This window comes from Malaya genurostris, chromosome 2, assembly GCF_030247185.1.
Source record: "Malaya genurostris strain Urasoe2022 chromosome 2, Malgen_1.1, whole genome shotgun sequence".
Lineage (NCBI taxonomy): Eukaryota > Metazoa > Arthropoda > Insecta > Diptera > Culicidae > Malaya > Malaya genurostris.
The window spans coordinates 219,277,263-219,299,485 of record NC_080571.1 but is presented as its reverse complement, the minus strand read 5'-3'; the positions used below and the strand labels follow the sequence as shown (position 1 = coordinate 219,299,485).

The following is a 22,223-nucleotide window of genomic DNA, read 5'->3' as shown; positions in this document are numbered from 1 at the left end:
AAAAAGTTTCCGGAATTTATTCAGAAAATGCGAAATACAAGATTATTCATCAAAATCGATATTGTTCCCTTCAAAGTACTCCCCATCGACTACAACACACTTATGACGCTTGATCCAATCCTCGAAACATTGTTTATATTCAGTTTTCGGTATGGCCATCAGAGTCCTTTGCGATTTTTCCATAATCTCATCTCTGGAACTGAAATGCGTTCCACGGAGCGGTTTTTTGAGTCGTCCTAATAGGAAAAAGTCACAGGGTGAAGTCGGTGGTTGCTGAATGGTATTCGTTTCGTTTTTAGCCAAATATTTACGGATAACGATGGCATTGTTGGACGGTGCGTAATCGCGGTGCAAGATCCACGAGTTGTTTGTCCACAAATCTGGTATTTTACCGCGAATTGCTTCGCGCAAATTCCATTCCATTCTTTGATTTTGTCACTGCTGAAACATTCGTGCCACTAATAAACGACTGTTTTCTTTAAAGTATCGTTGCCGAAACACTCGCACCATTGGCACCGTTTTTAACGCAAAATTCAATTCCATTTTGAAAATTGTACAAAGTCGAGGACGTGCAAAATCGCAGATGTACTCAATACAGCGTAACTTTCACAAATGTCCAGGTATCAAACCGAAAATTTGATAGAATATCAATGGCATATGTGGCATCCTAAAAACACTAATCGGGTGACTGAGAGCGCCACACGGTGGTGATTCCGGGAACATTTTGATCAAGGTAGTATGAGAAGTTTTGAATTAGAAAACGGTTTTAACAATTTTCCCATCATCATTGAGGGACAGCTCAAAAGCGGACCTTACACGATCATTAAAAGTGTCATTACTAAAAAATAATGTCATTTTAATGAACGTGCAAGGTGCAGTAATGACGAGTTCTCTATGCAAATTTGGAATATCATTACTTAGTGATCATTAAAAATGACAGTAATAATTCTTGTGTAAGGGCCGCTTAGCAGTCGAACTCTAATTGTAGTGTCCAAAACAGTGAAGTAACTCCGATCAGAATTGTGCGCGTTCAAACTAAGGAGAAGGAGGAAGGTCGTTGAAACCAACCGAATAGTGATAAAGTACCTGGTGAACATGAACATACATCAGGAATCTCAGGAAGCGGAAGTCACGTCCTCTGGTTTCAGAGCTGCAGGCAATGACGCAGCGACAGCGGTTATTGAATAAGATAATCAACTCGATTTTCCCGGCGAATAGCAACGTGGCGGGTGTGATAGACGACGAGAATGGCAACGACTGACAGGACACTTCGTATTTTACTTCCCCCACGAAAGAAATGAGCTCCAAGATGAAGTTCATTTCACACGCCAAGTTCCCCAAGGTGCAACTGTGGCTGACAATCAACGAGATGGGGATATCAAAGCCACTCTGCTTTCGTTCCGGACTGGCCGTGAACGGGGAAATTTATAGTACGAAATGCCTGCCGGAAGTTGCATAGTTCATCAAGAAATACCATAAGGGCGAAGACGCGGTGCTCTGGCCGGATTTGGTGGTACAAAGGATTTCGCGACTTTCGGATTTCGCACGGTTTCTGCTCAGATTTTAGAACAACGGCGCGGATTTCGCGCGAATTTCAAGAAACATTATTTCACATTAGTTCTAGAATTCACAACAGGCTCAACATCAATTCTGAACCTGGATTACAATTCCGAAATCTAGTTCCAGAAGACCCAAGATCCGCATTCAATTCAGCATGCAGATTCTGAATTCTGGAAATTAATTCTGAAACTAAATTTCGGATTTAATTCTGGAACTTAAATACTGGTTCAGAAGACAATTCAAAAATTTTGGTACTGAGTTCAGATCTAAAATTTTGGTGCAGAATCCAGATTTAGAACTCATATTTTGAATTTTATTCCAGAATTGTTACTGAATCAGAATTTTGGTTACGAATTTAAATTAAGGTGCTAAATTCAGTTCCAAAATCTAGTCAAGAATCGAATTCCAGAATCTATAATTATGATTCAATTCTAGTATCTTATTTTTGGCTTTTGAAACTGGATTCTGAAACTAAACTTAATTAAGTTCAAAATTCAGGTGGATCAGAATCCAGGTTCTGAATTCAGTTCAAAAATTACCTGTTGGAAGATACTCACCCATACGTTCAGTCCCGTCTAACGCACAAGAAAGAAATGATCAGTGTTCGACCATGGTTTACCTTTTATATTCGTAAAATCGCGTTTCCAAAAGTTTAATTTATTTATGGTAATCTCACACTATTGAAAACTGAATCACAAATTGTTGACCATTGAAAACTGAATCATAAATTGTTGATGATAGCATGGAGATAGAATTATGTTGTATCATTTTGTACAACTCGAGATATTGAGGATTTATTTTTGCCCATGAAAAGGAGCCCCATAGTAAAGCACAGATAATTTTTCGTGATGCACTAGTTCCACTTATATTGTACTGCGCGAACTATTTACTATCGGTACACCCCTTGTGTTATGTAAAAGTTTTGTTACTACTTGAGTCCCCCTCGTTTGTCAACACCGATCAGCTGCTTGCAGGGATGCCTGATTTCATCATAATATTTGAAAATGAATCATCACAATAAATTATTGGATTACGTTGATAATATATTTAACTTTTTTAGCGATGTTGGAAGGTAACCATTTATTTTTCTCAACGTTGCTCATCTAGATTATTTTTTATTTTGTTGGTAATTTTCATCCGAAATTAAGTGGCGGTAGACCAGAAGCAAGTAATATTGTAACAAAACGGGTTCGATTTTGTATTGCGTTGGAGGATGAGAAGTAGGCACAATTATGTATATAGTTTTGGCAATGTGTATTAAATCTGTATCCTGCATGAAATTCGCACGTACGTATACAAATCAATACATTACAGGTAATTCTGTATGAATGGCAACTCTGTTGGTAAATGAAAAAAATAAACACAGTCAAGATGACAGACAGGATGTTTTTGATAGGGTAACGTGGCGACATCATGACATATGCGTGTACTGTCCCAACTAAAGGAATATTCGAAATGACCGTTAAAATGATTGAAGAATCTAATTTGAGTGTCCTGTCTGTTAGTCTGTGCAGTGATGCCAGGTTTCCCTGAGGTAAAATTCGTAGTTTTGGTTTGAAGTGTACTTATTATTGTATATTTCAAATTAACAGCTTGTAGCTCTAACCCGCTTGTGGGGAATTCTGACAATCGTCAGAAGACTGGCTGCATTCCGGCCTCTGTCAAAATTGTCCAGGCGAAATTGCGTCATTATTTCGCCGTACGTGTCTTGTTTATTTCTCTCTTCCTTCTTTTTTCTTTATTTTAATTCGACTTCATTTGATATTTGTCAATCCCGCATGTACATACAAAAACGAATCTTAAGACAAGGTAAATGAGATTGAAATATGGGTATGTTTGGTAGTGAGAAAGCAATGTTATTGGCAATAACATTTTCCATAATTAGTATATATGAAGGGCAATAACTTATTGCCTTTCGTATGTACTTTTTATTGAAAACATAAAACTAAAACCAGCCCGGTGGCAACAATAAGGCGCTCCAGCTAGTGCTATCGTAACCAACATCTCAGTCCTTCGGGGCCATCAAAGCTAGCAAGTCAGTGAGAGCAAAGTAAACAAAATGAAGTAAAATACAACACTTCATTGATTGTGAAAGTCAGTATTACAATTTGGCAGCGCACGTTTCATAACGATATCACATTTATAATCAAACATAAAAAAAATCAACTTTCACAGCTAAATATCACAGATATTTAGCAACAACGAACTTATATACTTCTTCGTTGTTTTCGTCTTTGCGGAAAAGATGATGGTCACGAAAACATGGCGGCCTAGCAGGGACTTGACTAAAACGCTAAAAATGTAGAAATGATTCAAAACGGTTCTGCCAATCTTGTATGGCAAAAATCCGACAGAAACAGAACCGTTTATAACCGCTAGGCGAGATAATCTGCAGGAATCGGTTGTTGCATTGCCAGACTTTTGCCGGAATTCTGGCTGGCAGACATGAGTGATCGGTGGCGAATAGATCAACTTTGTGATTATTTCTGAAGTATTGATTTTAACACCAGACAAAAGACACTTAGTGAGCACCGAATCGTCCAGAGTCATTCTTTCAAGTGAATTTTTACATGCTTATTGGCCGTTATCAGGAAAAGCGTGCGATTTTATGATTTTTCGTAAATATCTCGAGAAATAATGCTAAATCTAAAGATTTCCGAAGAAATAAGGCAAAAAAATGCTTCAGTTTCACGAGGGAGTTTCCTACCAGCAGGGATTTAATGGAGTGGCCATGCCTTCCCGATATTTTGGCTAACGGAATAAATATTTGAAAATTTGCTAGAAATATTTTATGATATAAAACTTTTTTCTGTTATCCCCGTAATTCGTCTCCGTAATCGTTCATATTTCTTCACTAAGTTACTAAAATTTATTACAATGTTAAATGTGCTATACTTTACCACTTGGTTATTACTGAAAAAGTAAGGAAAATGTTGATGATCGTGTCACAACATTCGGAAGAGATACTAAACTTGCTTATTTGGTTACTTTTTATTTGTTCTAACTTCTCCGTTCCCTTCATAAAAATGTTTTATATATTGCAAAGTTTTATGATATTTCATGGAACCTACCGCTCCTGGCTGCCAGACAACAAGAAACAAAACGATTCGATGACTTTACATTTGAATTTGATCATTGATCAAATCTGAGAAATAAAATGCGAATAGAGAGGGTGCGACCTGTCGGTTACGTCACTTATACGATTTTATCTTCAAAACAGAAAGTGTTAGCGATGCGCAATGTGAACTTATCAAATAATCTAACAGTAGCTATCAAATGTGTTTTAAGATTACGGAATCGGTTCTGGCATCACAGAGAAAATTTAGTGCATTGGAAAAATACAGTTTGTCGTTTACGTTACCCATGGAATTACATTTCTTGCACCGGAAATATTGACCATAACCCTTTCGAACCTGATCAATGACTTATGTAGCTTCTGAATAAACAAAAGTTCATCGAAATTCGTTAAGCCACTTTCGAGAAAATTGAAAAAGTTTGATTTGTCGGTTACATCACTTATACCAGTATATCTTCAGAACCAGGACGAGCCTAAGCTTTTTGAGATCGCACATGTAGAGTTCTGACAATAAATAAAACGATCATTTGTTTCAGTGTACGGCTGCTGAATTCAGCTGCAAAATATTAACTCGATAATGTGTATTCCTCGTTAGTAGTGTAATGACAATCGGATCATTCATGGATACGTGGCGGACGTGAGTAGACGTGTTTTGAGCGCGGATCGACCACGACTGGACTCGACAATTTGGCGCAGCCGGTAGAATGGTCAGTATCAATCAAAAGAATCTCTTTATAGGGCGGCGTCCGAGCAAATAAATTCAATTTGAAGAATAAAACTGCGCTGTGCAAAAGTTAATACTGGTGGCTGTAGTAACAATGAGAGAAAGGGTTTTTTTTTCTCAAGATGGCGGCTTCCAAAGTTCAACAAAATTAAATAAGCGAGTCCGGTGAGAAAATACCGTAGCGCTGGATGAAGCGAGTCCGATATGTATCGAAGCGCTGATGTGATCACAGTAAAAAAAAATCAGCCGTAATCAAAAGCGAGTCCGGTAAAGTAAAATCCGTAGCGCTGATCGAAGCGAGTCCGATTCAAATCGAAGCGCTGAAGTGATCACTGTAAATCGTAGCGCTACTCAAAAGCGAGTCCGATTAGAAAACCAAATGCTATGCAAATATAGCGAGTCCGGTAAAAAAAAAAAAAAAAACTACCGCAGCGCTGAGTGTGTAAATAACCAAGTGGCAAATCTTCTGCCAGCCGTAGTGTGGCGAAATTGAATGGTTGCATCTCCGTTAAGTAATGTGTTTTTTTTTCTTTTCTCTGTGCTGTTATATTTTAGATAAATGGTGATGAAACGTACCGAATGCCGTTAGGCACGTTCAATGACAAAGCTGATTCCCATGATTTGCGCCGAGAATGGGAAGAGTGGCACCGAGCCTTCGAACTTTACCTTGAAATGCGAAATATCGAAGCACAGCACGATAAGCTGGTAACTATGCTGGCAGTTGGAGGAAGAGGACTGCAGCGTATATTTTTCAATTTGCGTCCTGGGGCGGAGGAAATTACACCAGAACCCGTGAAGATCCCACTGATGCCACCGGAAATTCCAGAGTATGACAATGCCATTAAGCGTCTGGAGAAATTTTTCGTCGGCAAGAGAAACGAACGGGTGGAACTCGAGGTTTTTCGTTCGATTAGGCAGTCAAGCCAGGAGTCATTCAACAATTTCATTCTGCGATTGCGCTCTCAAGCCTCGAGATGTGAGTTTTCCAGCCGTGAAGAAACTGAGATCCTTCAACAGATCACAATGGGTGCCCGAGACGACAAAGTAAGGGACAAAGGACTTGAAAATGCAATGACCCTGGATGAGGTTATCAACTATGCTATAAATCGCGAAATTCTCGTGAACCAAAGGGAGAAGCTAAAACCATTCCGAGGAGAAACGGAACTAAACCACGTTAGTTCGGGACAAAATCGAAACAGAAATGCAAGTCTAAAACGGGATTCGAAAGGGTATCGTCAATTTGAAAGACAACCTTACGGTAGACAAGGTGAATCAAGGAAACAGCATGGCCGTTTCGGAGTTCAATGCGACCGCTGTGGATCAACAAGACATGCAAGGGATTCTCGTGAGTGTTTCGCTCGAGGTGCGACGTGTAATCGTTGTGGACATAGGGGACACTATGCCAGGAAATGCATCGCAAATAGTAGCAGCCAACGAGAGTCTCGCTATGCCAGACGTGCAAATGATGAAGATGTAACTAACTCTTTGGAAAGCTCAAAAGAAAAATGGGAAGAAAATGTACCTCACCGTCCGACTGCAGATGATGTGGCTAAGGTAGAGTAGGGTTCTTATTTTTATTATAGGTCCATTGAAGTATTGTACAAGGACCATTTTTTTTTAATTAACGGTTTTAAATAAAAAACTTGAGCAATAAACTTTATTTTACTAGGTGAATACGCAATCCCTGGATGTAAATAATGGGACCATACTCTGCCAGATCGATAGGGTAGAGGTAGAATTTGTAATTGATTCGGGAGCTTCGATAAATACCGTTACAGAAAATGTTTGGAATGAATTACATACAAAAAATGCACGCATTTTTAAAACAAAATATAAATGTGATCGTCAGTTTCATGCTTACGCCAGCAATCAGCCCTTAGACGTGTTGGCCATGTTTGAAGCTTTGATATTTGTAAACTCATCGAAGCCCAGATCCTTCGCCGAGTTCTTTGTTGTTAAGAAAGCGCGTAGATGCCTGTTGAGTAAAAAAACATCTGAGGAACTACGAATTCTCAGAGTTGGTTTGGATGTTTTCCACGTCGATACGCATTTAAAACCTTTTCCAAAGTTTCCGGGAATCTTAGTGAAGTTGGCTATCGACCAAGCAGTACCGCCAAAAAAAGTGGCATACCTTCGGATTCCTGCAGCAATGGAAAAAAGGGTAGATGATAAGATTCAAGAGATGTTGCAAACTGATGTCATTGAGCGAGTAATCGAGTCTCCTGATTGGATATCTCCAATGGTGATAGTGCCAAAAGGGAAAGATGACATTAGGATATGCATCAACATGAAGCACCCGAACGAAGCAATTCAGCGCGAGCATTATCCGCTACCTGTTATCGACACCTTTTTGAACAGATTACGGGGAGCGAAATTTTACTCACGATTGGATATAACGTCAGCGTATCACCATGTCGAATTACATCCCGAGTCACGTGGCGTCACAACTTTTATGACTGGAAAAGGTCTGATGCGGTTCAAACGCTTGATGTTCGGGATAAATTGTGCGCCCGAGATTTTTCAAAGAATCATGGTAGAAATGCTGGCCGGTGCTGAAGGCGTAATTGTTTACATTGACGACATTGTCGTAGCGGGGCGGACGAAAGAGGAACACGATAAGCGATTAGTGCATGTGCTTGGTATTTTAAAACGTAACAATGCAATGCTCAATGAGAGAAAATGTGTCATCGGAGTAAGAGAACTTCAGATATTGGGATTCAAGGTAATCGAACAAAATGTGTTATCGGAGTAAAATAATTATATATATATTGGTTTTCAAGGTAAACGAATATGGCATCAGCCCATCGGAAGAGAAGGTTTCTGCTATCAAAAATTTTCGTTTGCCTTCATCCAAAGAGGAGGTACGAAGTTTTCTTGGACTAGTTAATTTTGTAGGACAGTTTATTCTAAATCTGTCCACTAGAAGTGAACCTCTGCGAGCATTTATTCGTGGTGATGTCGAATCATTTGGCGAGGAACAGAGAACAGCTTTTGATGATTTGAGACTCGAGTTGGTTAACAATGTCCGTAAATTAGGTTTTTTCGATCCTAATGACACTACTGAGCTGTACGTTGATGCTTCGCCGGTGGGGTTGGGGGCTGTTTTGACGCAGCGAGATCTTAACGGTGTGCCGCGAATTATAAGCTTCGCTTCTAAAGGCCTCACATCAACCGAAAGGGTGTATCCGCAAACACAACGCGAAGCACTAGCGGTTGTATGGGCGGTCGAGAAATTTTACTTGATGCTTTTTGGCCTGCAGTTCACCGTTTTTACGGATCACAAATCTCTCGAATACATATATAGTGGCAAACACCAAAATGGAAAACGCGCTTGCTCCAGGGCAGAGGGTTGGGCACTTCGTTTGCAACCCTATACTTTCGAAATCAAGCATATTCCCGGGTCTGCAAATATTTCCGATGCACTCTCTCGACTAGTAACCAAATTTGATGAACCCTTCAATGACCACGCTGATCATTTTCTATTTGCCATAGAAAATGGGCTGAACGCAATCAATTTGAAGGAAATAAGGGAAGCAACTGCTAGTGACAAAACGCTCTTGTCAGTGATAAAATGCCTTGAGACTCGAGACTGGCCTATTGAACTATACCGTTATCAGGCTTTCGACAAGGAACTTGGGATTGTCGATGGAATAGTAGTTAGAAACGACAGAATTCTGCTTCCAGCTAAATTACGACAAAGAGCATTGGACATTGCCCACAGAGGTCACCCTGGAATTGTCGCAATGAAAAGGAACCTAAGAGATAAGATGTGGTGGCCATGTATGGATCGCGACGTAGCTAACACAGTGCAAGAATGTGCGGGATGCGCCGCTGTGAGTAGACAACATCCACCGGAGCCATTGACACGTAAAGAAATGCCAGAGAGAGCATGGCAGGAAATTGCTGTCGATTTTTTCTCTGCCAAGGAAATCGCTACATTCTTGGTGGTGGTCGACTACTTCAGTCGATTCCTGAAAGTGATCGAAATGACTGGTACAACTGCGACCAAAACAATTGACGCATTAGAAGGGATATTCCGTGAACAAACCTACCCTGAAACTATTAGAAGCGATAACGGCCCTCCATTTGCAAGTGAGGAGTTTTTGAGTTACTGCAATAGTAAAAATATCAGGTTGGTGCGCACTATTCCTTACTGGCCGCAAATGAATGGCCTCGTCGAAAGGCAAAATCAAGGAATACTCCGGGCATTGCGCATCGCCAAAGCAACCAACATTGATTGGAGGAAAGCAGTACAAGATTACGTTTATATGTATAACACGACACCACATTCTGTTACCGATAAAGCTCCAATGGAGTTATTAACCGGCCGGCCGGTGAAAGATCTACTACCATCTCTACGAACCGATCCTCACTGGCTCAGAGATGCTGATGTGCGTGAGAAGGATGCAATGCGGAAGATGAGAGCAAAACTCTATACAGATGACCGCAGACAGGCAAAGTCATCTGACATCAAGGAGGGTGATATGGTTATGCTTCGGAATTATGAGACTGGAAAGCTGGAACCAAAGTTCCGTCTTGAAAAGTTCAAAGTTGTCAAGAAAACTGGCAATGATACTATTGTCGCAAATGAAGAAGGCGTAATGTACCGGCGGTCCGTTACACATTTGCGGAAGTACCCCTCAACACGTGGTGAAAACCTAAATCCAGAATCCCAGCAGTTAGAATCACCCACGCGAGAGAAACATCCAATGAAGTTTGACAAAAATTGGAAAGTCGAAGAAGAGAAAGCAGCAAGTAATCAACATTCGGAACTAAAACGACCATCGAGAAATAAGAAGATTCCTTCACGATACATGAAGTGATTATTTTTGCAGAGTAATAAAACTTATCATTTGGATTTTTTTTTCTTTTCTTTCGATTCTTTCGTTGTTGTTTGTTTCGTTTCATTTTTTTTTAGAGAAGGAGAGGAATGTAGAGTTCTGACAATAAATAAAACGATCATTTGTTTCAGTGTACGGCTGCTGAATTCAGCTGCAAAATATTAACTCGATAATGTGTATTCCTCGTTAGTAGTGTAATGACAATCGGATCATTCATGGATACGTGGCGGACGTGAGTAGACGTGTTTTGAGCGCGGATCGACCACGACTGGACTCGACAGCACACATTATTGTGATATTTCTTTTCAGTTCCATATTGAAAAAGCCCACTATTATCCTGTATTTTAAGTTACTTTATTTCTTTCTCTCTGTAAGACTTTTACAATATAGTTTAGTATATATTACGTTCGCTTCTAATGAGATACAATAAATTATCATAAGTTAGCAAATTACATTTCGCTTCCGTGCTCAGCTAGAACGGTGCTTTAACCGAACTGTCTTTCTTTGCTATGGGGAAAGGCTTCAAACAAACAAACAAACGAAGCGAATCAACAGAGTACTTCTATTGCTCTAGCGTCAAAAAAAAATCAAGAATTGATAGAATGAATCGATTGATTACATCTAGAAAACGAGTCATTAGCAGATATTTAAATCGCAACAAATTTAGTTTGCCTAAACTGAAAACTTAGCACCACACATAAGAAAGCTGCAATTTTAGGATTGTTTTTTCTTTCGCCGATGTTCTCTTTCCATCTTCTAGCTATCGGCATCGTAGTTTAGATGGCTCGGGGGAGATGCATCTAACCGACATGCAAATGAACGGCTAGTTCCGGTTTGTACATAATATGGTGAACCGTGTTGTTTTTTTTTGGGTAAAAGGTTAAAACATGGAACGTCTACTATGCTACTATTGTTTGCAGAATATTTTTTAATTTGCAGTTTGGTTTGCATTCTACAGTCGAATTGAATAGTCAGTTGATGCTATGGTAGTAGTTTGTAATTTTCAAATAACAGATCAGTTAAAAGCTGGGAACGAATTAGAAGTTAGGTGAGTAATTTCAGTACCACTAATTGAAGGATATTTTTGTCCGCTAAAGCTCAATTCAGACGACCTGTCAGCCTTCGATGAGCGGACGACCTGTCAGTTGGTCGCTCACGGAAGCTAATAATTCGCGCACCTAATACTTTATCTACAATAACGGAATCTCATGAACTGTTTCAATTTTTTTTGTGTAAGGTTCGAAATACTGTTAGGCTAGCTATTTCTATTTGACCGGAGAAAAGACGAATAACACTACAAATATTCTCCCAGGTCAAACTTATTTCCTACATATCCCGATTGGTTATGGCTGCTAAAAATCTCTAGAATGTGCTATTTCACTAAACTGGACAGCTAGGTTATTTGTTCGTTATTTTTTTTTTGTTGTTATTACAGATGGGATTGGTTAGTTTAGTCTGATTGTTGGATTAAAACATTGCTATGTCCTGCGACAGGTTCCTTGGAAAGAAAACATTGCCTTTTCGTTCAAACTATTTTCAACTTCTCTAGTGGATTCTAATACTTTCGGAACAACTTCCGATCAGAGGATCCCCGTAAAATGATTGCCTTTCTATACTTTTCCGAAACAAATCTGTTATAACCGTCAGTTCTGCCTTGGCTTTTCAATAATCATCACCAACGTTTCGTAGAAATTCTAAACCGATTATGAAATTTCCACACATATTTTGTTTTTATAAGACGAATTTATTGCGAAAAATTCATATCAAGATCGTTGGGAGACTTTTACTTTTAGTTATTCTTCGAACTGACTGCCACCTTTCGGACTAATATTCGTACCATAAACATAGCTTAATTTCCTGAATATTCAATGAGTCATCGCGAACTAAACTTGTGATTTTGAAGCAAAGCGAAATAAACAATCGGACCCACGTATTCATGTGGTCTTACAACGAAGCAGAACGAATGCTAAGCCGAACGTAGTTATTAACATTCCACGCATTGACTATCAACAATTAACAGTTACACTCAAACAATTAGTAAGTGACATAATTGATTTTTTTGTTCTACTAACACACACGTATCTTATGTTTTACTTTTACTTCTTCGTTCTCGTAAAAAGGGACGGTGATTAATTTATTTCCGTTATTGGTTTGCTTAGTTATCATTTTTGTTTTTGTCAGCAAAACATTATCTGATGGACCGTTTGATTTAGGAAAATTGGTTTTGACATTTCCGAATTTGCTTTCCTCTCGGTTTTTGTTTCTCTTTACACTTAGTTTAAATTCAGATTTCTTTTAACGTTATTGAAATAAATAAATGGCTCGGTAATTTTCTTCGTTTTATTCTCTTATTGTGTGCTTTTCTCACAAACTAATTTGTTTTACTCCTAGCTCTTAGTCGGAAATTTATTACTTTGTCAGTTAATTTTTGGACGCTTCCTGATTAGTGCTTATTTAACAATTTTCATGATAGAAAAAATATCGTTCGTAATGTTAGGACAGAATTGTGATGCATAATTTTTTTGTTTGTTTTCACAGTTAATGATGTTACGACTTCAAACATTCAGCTTAATTATCAACAGTGTTTGAATAACGATTCCATTTTGGGAGCGAAAACTTAACCGATTATGAAACGAAAACGATGGTAAAATTATTTGATTAGAAAGTATGTGTTGATTTTGTTGTTGTTATTAGGTTAGATTCATTCTGCAATTGAACATTTCCAGCCAAAAAAAATTGCATTACTGTACGTTAACTACTGCAAATTAACCGCCAGAAAAGCTTGTATTTTAATTCCAAGGAATAGTCAATTTGTGTGCTGGATATTAGCACAGAGTCTATTTGCATGCGTTTATCAGGTTCTGAGCCCAGTGTTAGGAAATTAAACTAAGCTATCTAGTGGTTTAAAGTGCGGATAGTAATGTTCTACTTGAACTACTACTACAAAGTGCCCCTACGATTAAAAAGCTAGTAAATTTATGCTGCTACAAATGTCAGACAACAGACTGCCTTATGGAAGTTCGATTCGTCGCAACGCCGCGCGCTCAAACTGAGTGAGCTAAAAGTGCAAAAAAATGCTTGAGCCGCTAAGCGTTTCGATCTATGAGTTTAGTTTTTCGGTTTTTAGTTCCATTCGAAATACATAAAATACGTTCTAAAAGTGCGAACGAAGAACATGCTTCCGTAATGAGATGCCCCTGGCAAATCTGGCTACATCCAGTGCAAATAACTTGAACCGTTTTTTTTGCAAAACTTGTTTGTTTCTAAAATAGTTTTGGTCCAATATCAAAGTAGGGACAGAGAAATGTTTATCACTCGTCTGAATTCTAATCATCAATAATTTTACCACATTGCAAAAATAAACGAATTGTTCTTTTGATAATATATAAAAAAATCTTATATTGCACAAATCTACAAACATAAATTCTGAGAATAGATCATCTACGTTTATTCGATTTCATCAATAACGTTATTGTTTGACAATAATAATTTGTTCACTTTGTCCCTTGGAAACAGGTCTAGAATAATTTCACATTTGACACCACCCGGAAGTGTCTCAGTTACAATAAAAGTTTCATTACTGCTTCATTTTGTCGATTCCTTCTGATCGCGTACAGCTGTTTGCTCGTTTTGACTCGAGGCAGTTAGATCTTTCCCCTTATTCATGTATTAAATAATAGCAATAATCATCATATTCTTAATGTTCCTGGTTATCCACTGCAATATATAATAATCCTATCAAAATAAATTAACGATATACATTCACACATTCGCCCTATTCCGTGTGTCCCATTTTCCATCGTGGGACTTTCCCTAATTTCGGATCCGCGCAATAATATTATTAAAAATATATGCCTCTTCAAACACACGCACGCACACACATATACGCACATTAGCTCATTAGTCTGGCTTGTTTTAGGTTCACCTACAAACGACTGTGTATAGTACAAAAAAGAGCAGGTGAGATATAAATCCATTCGACGCTTCGATCGAATGGCGTCCGCTGTATCGCGGGCCGGCCAGGCGAACAAACATAGTCTGAATGGATGGATGGAAGGATTCGCTGTGCCGCTGTGCTTGTCGGCAGAACGTGCTCGTCAATGGTTAACTAAACGGTGCGCTGTCAACGGAAGCTGACCAGCACGTTTACAGCTTCAACATTGTATAAAGAAAGGCTAAGATCTTACGCTGTACGCTAACCTTATGTTAGAAGAATGCTTGGTTCGGATTGTTGCTGCTGTTGTTCGGGTTTTGGTTGCTGCTGCGGGCGGGAATACCGCGGCTGAACGCCGACTTGCCACCACCACGCGCTGGCATCGCCGGTCGCCGGACGTGACGCATTTCGCTGGAAAGGATAAAAATACAGCAATTAATTTATTTAAGGAGTATTTTGAATGCAATGAAAGTGTTTATTTCAATTATTGTTCACAGTACAATACGAGGGCGGTTTGTTTGGCATAGGTCATTTGACATAGTACCGTTTGGCAGCCCTATCTTCATCTAGTTGCGAGTGTTTGCCCGGGTTACCCAAAGCTAGAGGCTATCACTCAGTTAAGCCTGAACGAGCGGCAGCGATGTCAGAAAGCAGGCCCCAAAAACGATGCGGCGTAGTCGCATAAGACTTTTCGAAATAAAAAATTAATTAGAACAAATTGTATTAAGCAACATGTTGATCTGAAGTATAGACGTTACATGTTCATTAAATTTAGCAAACAAGTCTAATTTAACCTAGGTTTGAACTATGCTACTATGCCGCATCGTTTTTGATGATCTGCTGTCCGACCTCGCTGCCGCTCGCCCCTAGCTTTAGGTAATCCGGGCAAACTCCCGCAGCTAGATAGAGGTGATTCCTGCGAGGGCGCTAAACGAATTTACTATAGAATTAAATAAAATTAAATAAAATAAAAGCATAATAAAAGCATAACGCTATTTCACCTAATATCATCGAAATATTTCGATCGAATATAAAATTCACACATAAACATCACTTGATCAAAACACAAACGAAAAACATCAACATGAAAACATTAGATCAAAATATTGCTAGCCAATAATTATTATGACAATTGGCATTATGCCAAATGCGCAATTAATTAGTAGATAGTGCAGTCCATTGAGAATGACGTGGCATCTTCGAACCATGCTTTGGAGGTCTCAGCATAGATTATTGAAAAAAAAAAACGATAAATTTTCCGGGCGTGATAGCTCTGACATTCTCGATAGAATTTGCATGGGCGATATAGACGGTTTCGATGCATTGGGTAAATTGTTCTCTAGAATTTCTGTAATCTGGACTTAACATCTTCTCGGCCGACTCCACAAGGCACCGATTGTAAATTTTAAGCCTCTTTCGGCTGCGTTCAAATTCAGCGTGAAAAATTACAAGCATCCAAATTCTCCCCGAAACATTTACTTTTACCGGATCTTGCCGGTGCGCTGAATGAAATCGTTACCGTTTCTCAAGCAGGCACGTTTCACTCGAACCAACAACCAAAAAGTTACTACATCGAAAAAAAATCCATGCACTAAGCTTACATTTGGAACGGTATTGCAGGTTGGCTTCTTGTGAACGACGTTCGATCGTGTTGAGGCTGGCATGAATTATCTTTCTGGTATGTTCAACCTCGGTTTTACCAGACCCTGTCAACTAAGGGAGAAATCAGTCTCCAGTTCAGCTACGCCATCGCACGGCATCACATTGAACATATCATGTCAATGATATGGGTGCGCAGTGCTGCTATTTTGGTGCGCAAGAATGTGACATTTCTTTCCCCTACATTTCTATGTACAAGATTCGATGCGGACTCGCTTGAGGGCGTCATGCTCGCAAAAAGGTATGTTGCTTACGATTTGTTCGTGAAATGTGAGAGCTGGATATCTTGATAATATGATGCATTTAGTTTTACGCAGGCGCAGAGATATTTCTCTGTTTCAACATTTCGTCATGATTTTTGCACGTCACTTCTGGTGTTTTCCCACGTTTAGAAATGCTTTTAACTGCTTCATCCTTCAGTACACCCTTGAGATCATTGAAACCTTGCTCAAAGACCATTACTTCATGGTCACGGACAGTCTAAGCTCGATAGAAGCTCTCCGGGCAATGAAGCCAGGAAAGTATCCCCCATATTTCCTGGGGAAAATACGGGAACACTTGAGAACTTTATCTGGACGGTCTTATTCAATATCGTTAGTCTGGGTCCCTTCGCATTGTTCCTTTCCGGGCAATGAAAAGGCAGACTCGTTGGCGAAGGTGGGCACATTAGAAGGTGATATTTAAGAAAGACCAATCTGCTTCAATGAATTTTTCAGTATTTCTCGTCAGAAAACTCTCGAAAGTTGGCAAACTTCATGGACGAATGACGAACTGGGACGATGGCTACACTCCATTATCCCTAAGGTATCGACGAAATCTTGGTTCAAGGGGATGAACGTGAGTCACGATTTCATTCGTGTTATGTCGCGGCTCATGTCACATCACTATGCATTCGACGCACATCTCTGCACCTGTGGCGACGGTTATCAGGACATCGAGCATGTCGTGTAGTCGTGCGTAGAGTATCGTGACGCCAGGTCGAAGCTACTGGAAGCTTAGGGCCCGAGGTAGATCGCCTGAGATTCCGGTTCGGGATGTGTTGGCGAATCGGGATAGTTCATACATGCTTCTCATATACCAATTCCTTAAACACATTAATATACAAGTGTAATCCATTATGTCTTGCAAAGAAAGTTCCTCCCATTCCTCGACGATATTTTAACTATGGCTTAGAATAATCTCCAACTGCAGGTTCAACACAAACATCCGCCCGATTCTATCGACCCCTCGTCCTGTCCACCATCTTCATTGGAACTAACTAGATCTTTTTGTTGTCACTAACTTTTCTGCTCTCCCTTTCCCCGTCTCTTCACCATCTCGTTGTCAACTAATTAGATCTCTGTCGTTTTCTAGGCATTTCGTTCCCAAATCCCCTTTTTACCCCGTTTTTCTACAATATTTACTAGTCTATGTCTCCAATCGACGACTAGCATGCGGGCCACTCGCCGGGTCTTCGTAGCCTGGGGGTGTTTCCCGCGGACCCATACGGACCAAAGGATGCGGCCAGCATAAATATTTACCAACGTCATCTGGAAGACTCACTGGATTCTCGAAAATCGACAATTTCAACACCAATACACTATTATAGTTTTATGTTAGTCGTTAACTAAAATTAGAAAAAACCGACATCTTAGAGCTTAAGCAGTGTGCCTGCAAAATTATATTATCACCCTCATTCTGGTTTACGGCCGTATGCGATACGTTCGAAAGTATATCAAATTCGTATTCCCGTTTACGTTCGAATCAATCACTATTTAAAACTTTAAACTATCAGTTCTAGTACAGATTTTAGTTATAATTAAAAATCTTTGCTATCATTTGTTATTTGACTTGTTTTTTTCGCTGATTTTGTATCATCATGCTTGCTTACGTCCGTATCGACCATACGACGAACACATGCTTTCGAACAAATGCGAACAAGCCATTCTTGTTTTCACTCGAACGTGTACGTACGCGACTCCTGTACAAAAGAAGGATCGGCAGCGCGGGTAGTTGTTTTTAGGAAGATTCCAAGCATCAAGGAAGTGACGAATGCTACATAACAAAAAAATATCGCACCCAGGACCAATTTTATTCAACTCGGTAAATGAAATTTTCAAATTAAACTTCGTGCAAAGTAAAAAAAGCAGTCCGATCAGTATTATCTGCGAAAAATGTGTTGCATTTTTCTTGCAATTTTGTCATGTTTTCGATAGTCTTCATATTTATTACATTGGTAAAATCATGCATTTAATATAAAATAAAGCATATTTGCCCATGGCGTATTTTTCAGTGCCTAATGGATGTAAAATTTGATGCGTAAAAACTTGGAACCGCGCATATATTTGAAGGCTCGCCAGAAAAAAAAAACAGCATTTTACTATACTGCTATGCTTTCTAAATGTTTTCTGCAATACACAAATTCATGATTTGATTGCAAATCACCTTTAGACTCGAAAATAAATTTGTTAGAAATCGGTTAAACTTTTTTCAATGTGTTCGAACGATTGATTCGCAACATAAAACTGACGAATCGAAACCACGTCATTTCGTCTATTCGTCCGTAAACGAGAATGGGACTTTCCGTTCGTACGAATGATGTTCGAATACACGTATCGTTTTAAGTTAAACTGCCATACATTTTAGCGTTTCGCATATGGTTAATCACAAGAATTGGATTGATTTCATCAAGGCTTAGCATTTATTTGAAGAAGTTTACTGATATTTGATTTTTTGTGGCAAACGAGTCGCGTTCAAATTCATTCGAGTGAAAACAAGAATGGCTTATTCGTATTCGTTCGAAAGTACCCGTTCGTCGTACTGCCGATACGGACGTAAACAAGAATGAGGGTGTATATTATTGAATAAAAAATAGAAACTGCTTCATCCCTTTGCACTTATGCACCAACTTCTCAGCTGACATCTTCGAGCTTCGGTAATCTTAACAACCGTAGAACACAATCATTTCGGTTTTCTTGTATGAGAGCACAATTAGTTGGTCATTTCACTTGAAGCTACAGCGCCGAGCTCTTGTATACAAACCGCCTCATTTGCCCGGTCTACTGAAATCTTAGTTTCTTGGAGCGCAATCAATTGTCAGTTCAGCAACGCCATCGCACGGCATCACATTGAACACATCATGTCAATTGTATGGGTGCGCAGTGCTACTATTTTCGCGCGCACGAATTTGACATTTCTCTCAATTACTTGTATGTACAAGATTCGATGCGGGCTCGCCTGCGGGCACCATGTTCGCAAAAAGGATCTTTCATATGATTTGTTCGGAGAATGTGAGAGCTGAATATCTTGTTAGTATGATGTCTTTGCTTGAAGGGACTTGCTGATAAGTCAAATTTTCGTAATCTAACTTTTTTTTTGGGAAGACGATCTCATCACTAGGTTGCGCGATGACAGCTGTTGCTGAAAAAATGTAATCGGTCTGTGCTGAGCTGAAAGACGAAATAGTCAGTAAAATCGCGTCCCACACTGAGCCAAAATCTCCCATTGGATTTATGTGAAAAATCACATGCTTATTGGAAAAAGCCCACCACATTATATTCATATGCATCATGTTACATTTCTATGTTAATTTATAATATTTAAATGAAATCTCGATAACTTTTAAGTGTACAGCACTTACGCCTTATGTGTGAAGCACGTGGGTAGACTTCATGTGTAAAGCAAATATAAGTTACGTGATTGTAAGCTGTGAAAATTGTTTGAAATAAAAATGGCGGTAAGTAACGAAGAAGAGAGTGCTCGCAGATTTAGAATTAGAAATTGTTTGTTTGAGCTTTTACGTAAGTTTATACGAGCTATCAAAAAATAATTATATTTCACATTTTTTAGTTTCAACTGCGAACAATATGGTCGGACAACAGCGACTTTTTCGTTTCATGTAGGCAACGGAATGCTACTTTTATATGGACGCTACAGTGTGCCAGTTATTATAAGTATCAATTTAGCTTACATATTCGTTATAATAAAAATTAGAAAAACTCATTTTAAATATATACAGAAAACGTAAAATCATTTTCATTCAATAAACATCAGCCATACAGCCAATAAATCAATAGACTAGCATTTGATTACCATTGGAAAAATACATGGAAGTTAAATGAAATACAGATAAATAATATATGAATTTCAAATAAGACACATGTGATATACTAATAAAAGGTAAGTGAAATTCACATAAAACATACGTGTTGCCAACATTAATTTTCATTATGTGGGACACATGGCTGTCATACATGGCAACGGTTCCAATTTCTTCATCTCTTGTTTTTATCAGTCTCGGTTGTATTCCAACTTTAGCAAATACAAATGGTAGAACAATTAACAACAGACGGTCTTCATTGCAAACATGAATTTGGCAAACAGCCATGAATCAAGATAAATGGAAACGTCTACTATAACAGCTGAGACCCGTGTGGCCTATGACTGAAAGAGTAATAGCAAGTATGAATACAGACAATAAAATAAATTAATAATAGGGTGATAACTAGTGTATGTATATCTGAATCTGAACGGATCTGAAATTCAAAATGAGCCGCATATTCTGAGAAAATTTTTTTTGTTTGGTATAATGAGCCCAGAGATTAATCAATTTAATCATTGTAAACTACGGTTACACTGCATACTGTTAAACCAATTGGCAGGCTTTTCAATACCCTTTATAATGGCTCCACGTTTTTGGAAATCGTTGGCAACGTTGTGGCTTATACATAAGCATGTTTGTTCTTTTTTAAGCACTGGCGAGTACATTTCTGTTTTTTGTAAAATAAGCACGTGTAACGCGGATCAATTTACATCCGATTTCCGAAAACGTGGTACCATTGGAAAGGGTATTCAAAACCCTGCAAAAAGGTTTCCAGTGCAACCTTTGTTTTGTTTTCTGAAAATCGAGATTGTCACGAAAACAATGATTAAATTGATTCATCACTGGGCTCATTATACAAAATAGAGAACAATCATACCTTATGATCAAAAAAGAACCGGAATTTTCATTTTAAAATTCCCGCGCTTGTCCAATCGGTAAACTTTTATTCTCTCAGATATTGGCAACACTTTTATACACATTCTGTCAAATTTTGACGCATATCGTACGATTAGTTTTTGTTTGGCGTCTATACAAAGAAGTTGAAAAATTTTCGTGTGGCGATTTTTATAATGGATGAAAAGTTAGAACAACGTTCGTACATCAAATTTTGTGTTGCAAATGGATTTAAGTGTTCCGTAACGTTGAAAATGTTAGAAAAGGCCTTTGGCGAATCGTGTCTAGGAAAAACACAGGCATACGAGTGGTATAAACGCTTCAAAGGTGGTCGTACAAGCTTGGATCAAAAAACAAAGTTATGCTGACTGTTTTTTTCGATATTCGTGGTGTGGTGCCGGAATTCCTTCCGGACGGTCAAACGGTTAATAAGGAATATTATTTGGCCGTTATGCGTCGTTTGCGTGAGGCGATTCGCAAAAAACTCATGGATTTTAGACCACGATAATGCACCGGCTCACACAGCGTTGGTTGTGTCGCAGTTTTTGGCCAAAAACTCAACCAATATTATCAACCAAGCACCGTACTCTCCAGATATGGCCCCGTGTGACTTTTTCCTCTTCCCCAGACTCAAATTGTCATTGCGGGGAACGCGTTTTGAGACCATACAGACCATAAAAGAGAATTCGCTGCGTGAGCTAAAGGCCATACCTTCGGCGGCCTATAAAACTTGTATGGAAAATTGGATCAAGCGTTGGCATGCATGTATTGCCGCAGGAGGAGAGTACTTTGAAGGCGATAATAAAGAAATTTATTAAAAATTGAAATTTTGCGTTTTTTAATAAAACTCCGGTTCTTTTTTGATCATAAGGTACATAAGGTTGGTATGTAAAAATGCAAAGTCTTGGCATTACATTCCTTTTGTGGAATTTGGCCTTTCTGTTTCAACAGACTTCGCAGCCGATTCTTAGTGTACAGAATCATTACATGGCTAGTACTATGGATCCTACTGACACTAAGAATCCTTCCAGGTCGGGGCTCGAACATACGACAACTGGCTTGTAAGACTTGTAAGTTAGAATGTACCTAATGTATTATATATTTACGAAAATACAGTTGATCAGATACAGATTTTCGGTAATATGAGAGTTTCAGGTATAAAAGAGCATCAAAGAGAAAATGTCATGACACGTGTTTATCGTTTTCGTACTTCAATTTAGTTCAATCATATTCCAATTCAATCATTTCAAGAAGAGATCAAGCCTTAATTCTTTATTTGAAGTGAGCGAATCTAGATTAGAATAATCAATGAAGAAATTTCCTTGAGTTGTAATTCCTCTCGATAGCTCCGCCGGAAGTGTGAAGGAAATGTATCAATTTTATTCCTTTTAACATCATCCAGTTAAGTATCTGCCATCACCCACACACCTTCAAATCCCTTGATTTTTTTTATT

General features: G+C 38.8%; 2 protein-coding genes across 2 annotated transcripts in view; one reads left to right on the top strand and one right to left on the bottom strand.

Moving 5' to 3' along the window:
* The first annotated feature begins 5,564 nt into the window (after window positions 1-5,564).
* Window positions 5,565-8,112, top strand: LOC131429133 (uncharacterized). The gene is made up of 4 exons (XM_058593180.1): window positions 5,565-5,591; window positions 5,916-6,533; window positions 6,589-6,833; window positions 7,377-8,112. Exons 1-4 carry the CDS (start codon window positions 5,565-5,567, stop codon window positions 8,110-8,112), a joined length of 1,626 nt encoding a protein of 541 aa, XP_058449163.1.
* Window positions 8,113-10,533: 2,421 nt separating this feature from the next.
* Window positions 10,534-22,223, bottom strand: part of LOC131427642 (protein bicaudal D) — a 72,940-nt gene continuing 61,250 nt past the window's right edge. The window contains exon 10 of the mRNA XM_058591024.1: window positions 10,534-14,546. Within this exon, the coding sequence (XP_058447007.1) occupies window positions 14,408-14,546 (139 nt within the window). The 3' untranslated portion in view covers window positions 10,534-14,407. The remainder of the gene's footprint in view (window positions 14,547-22,223) is intronic.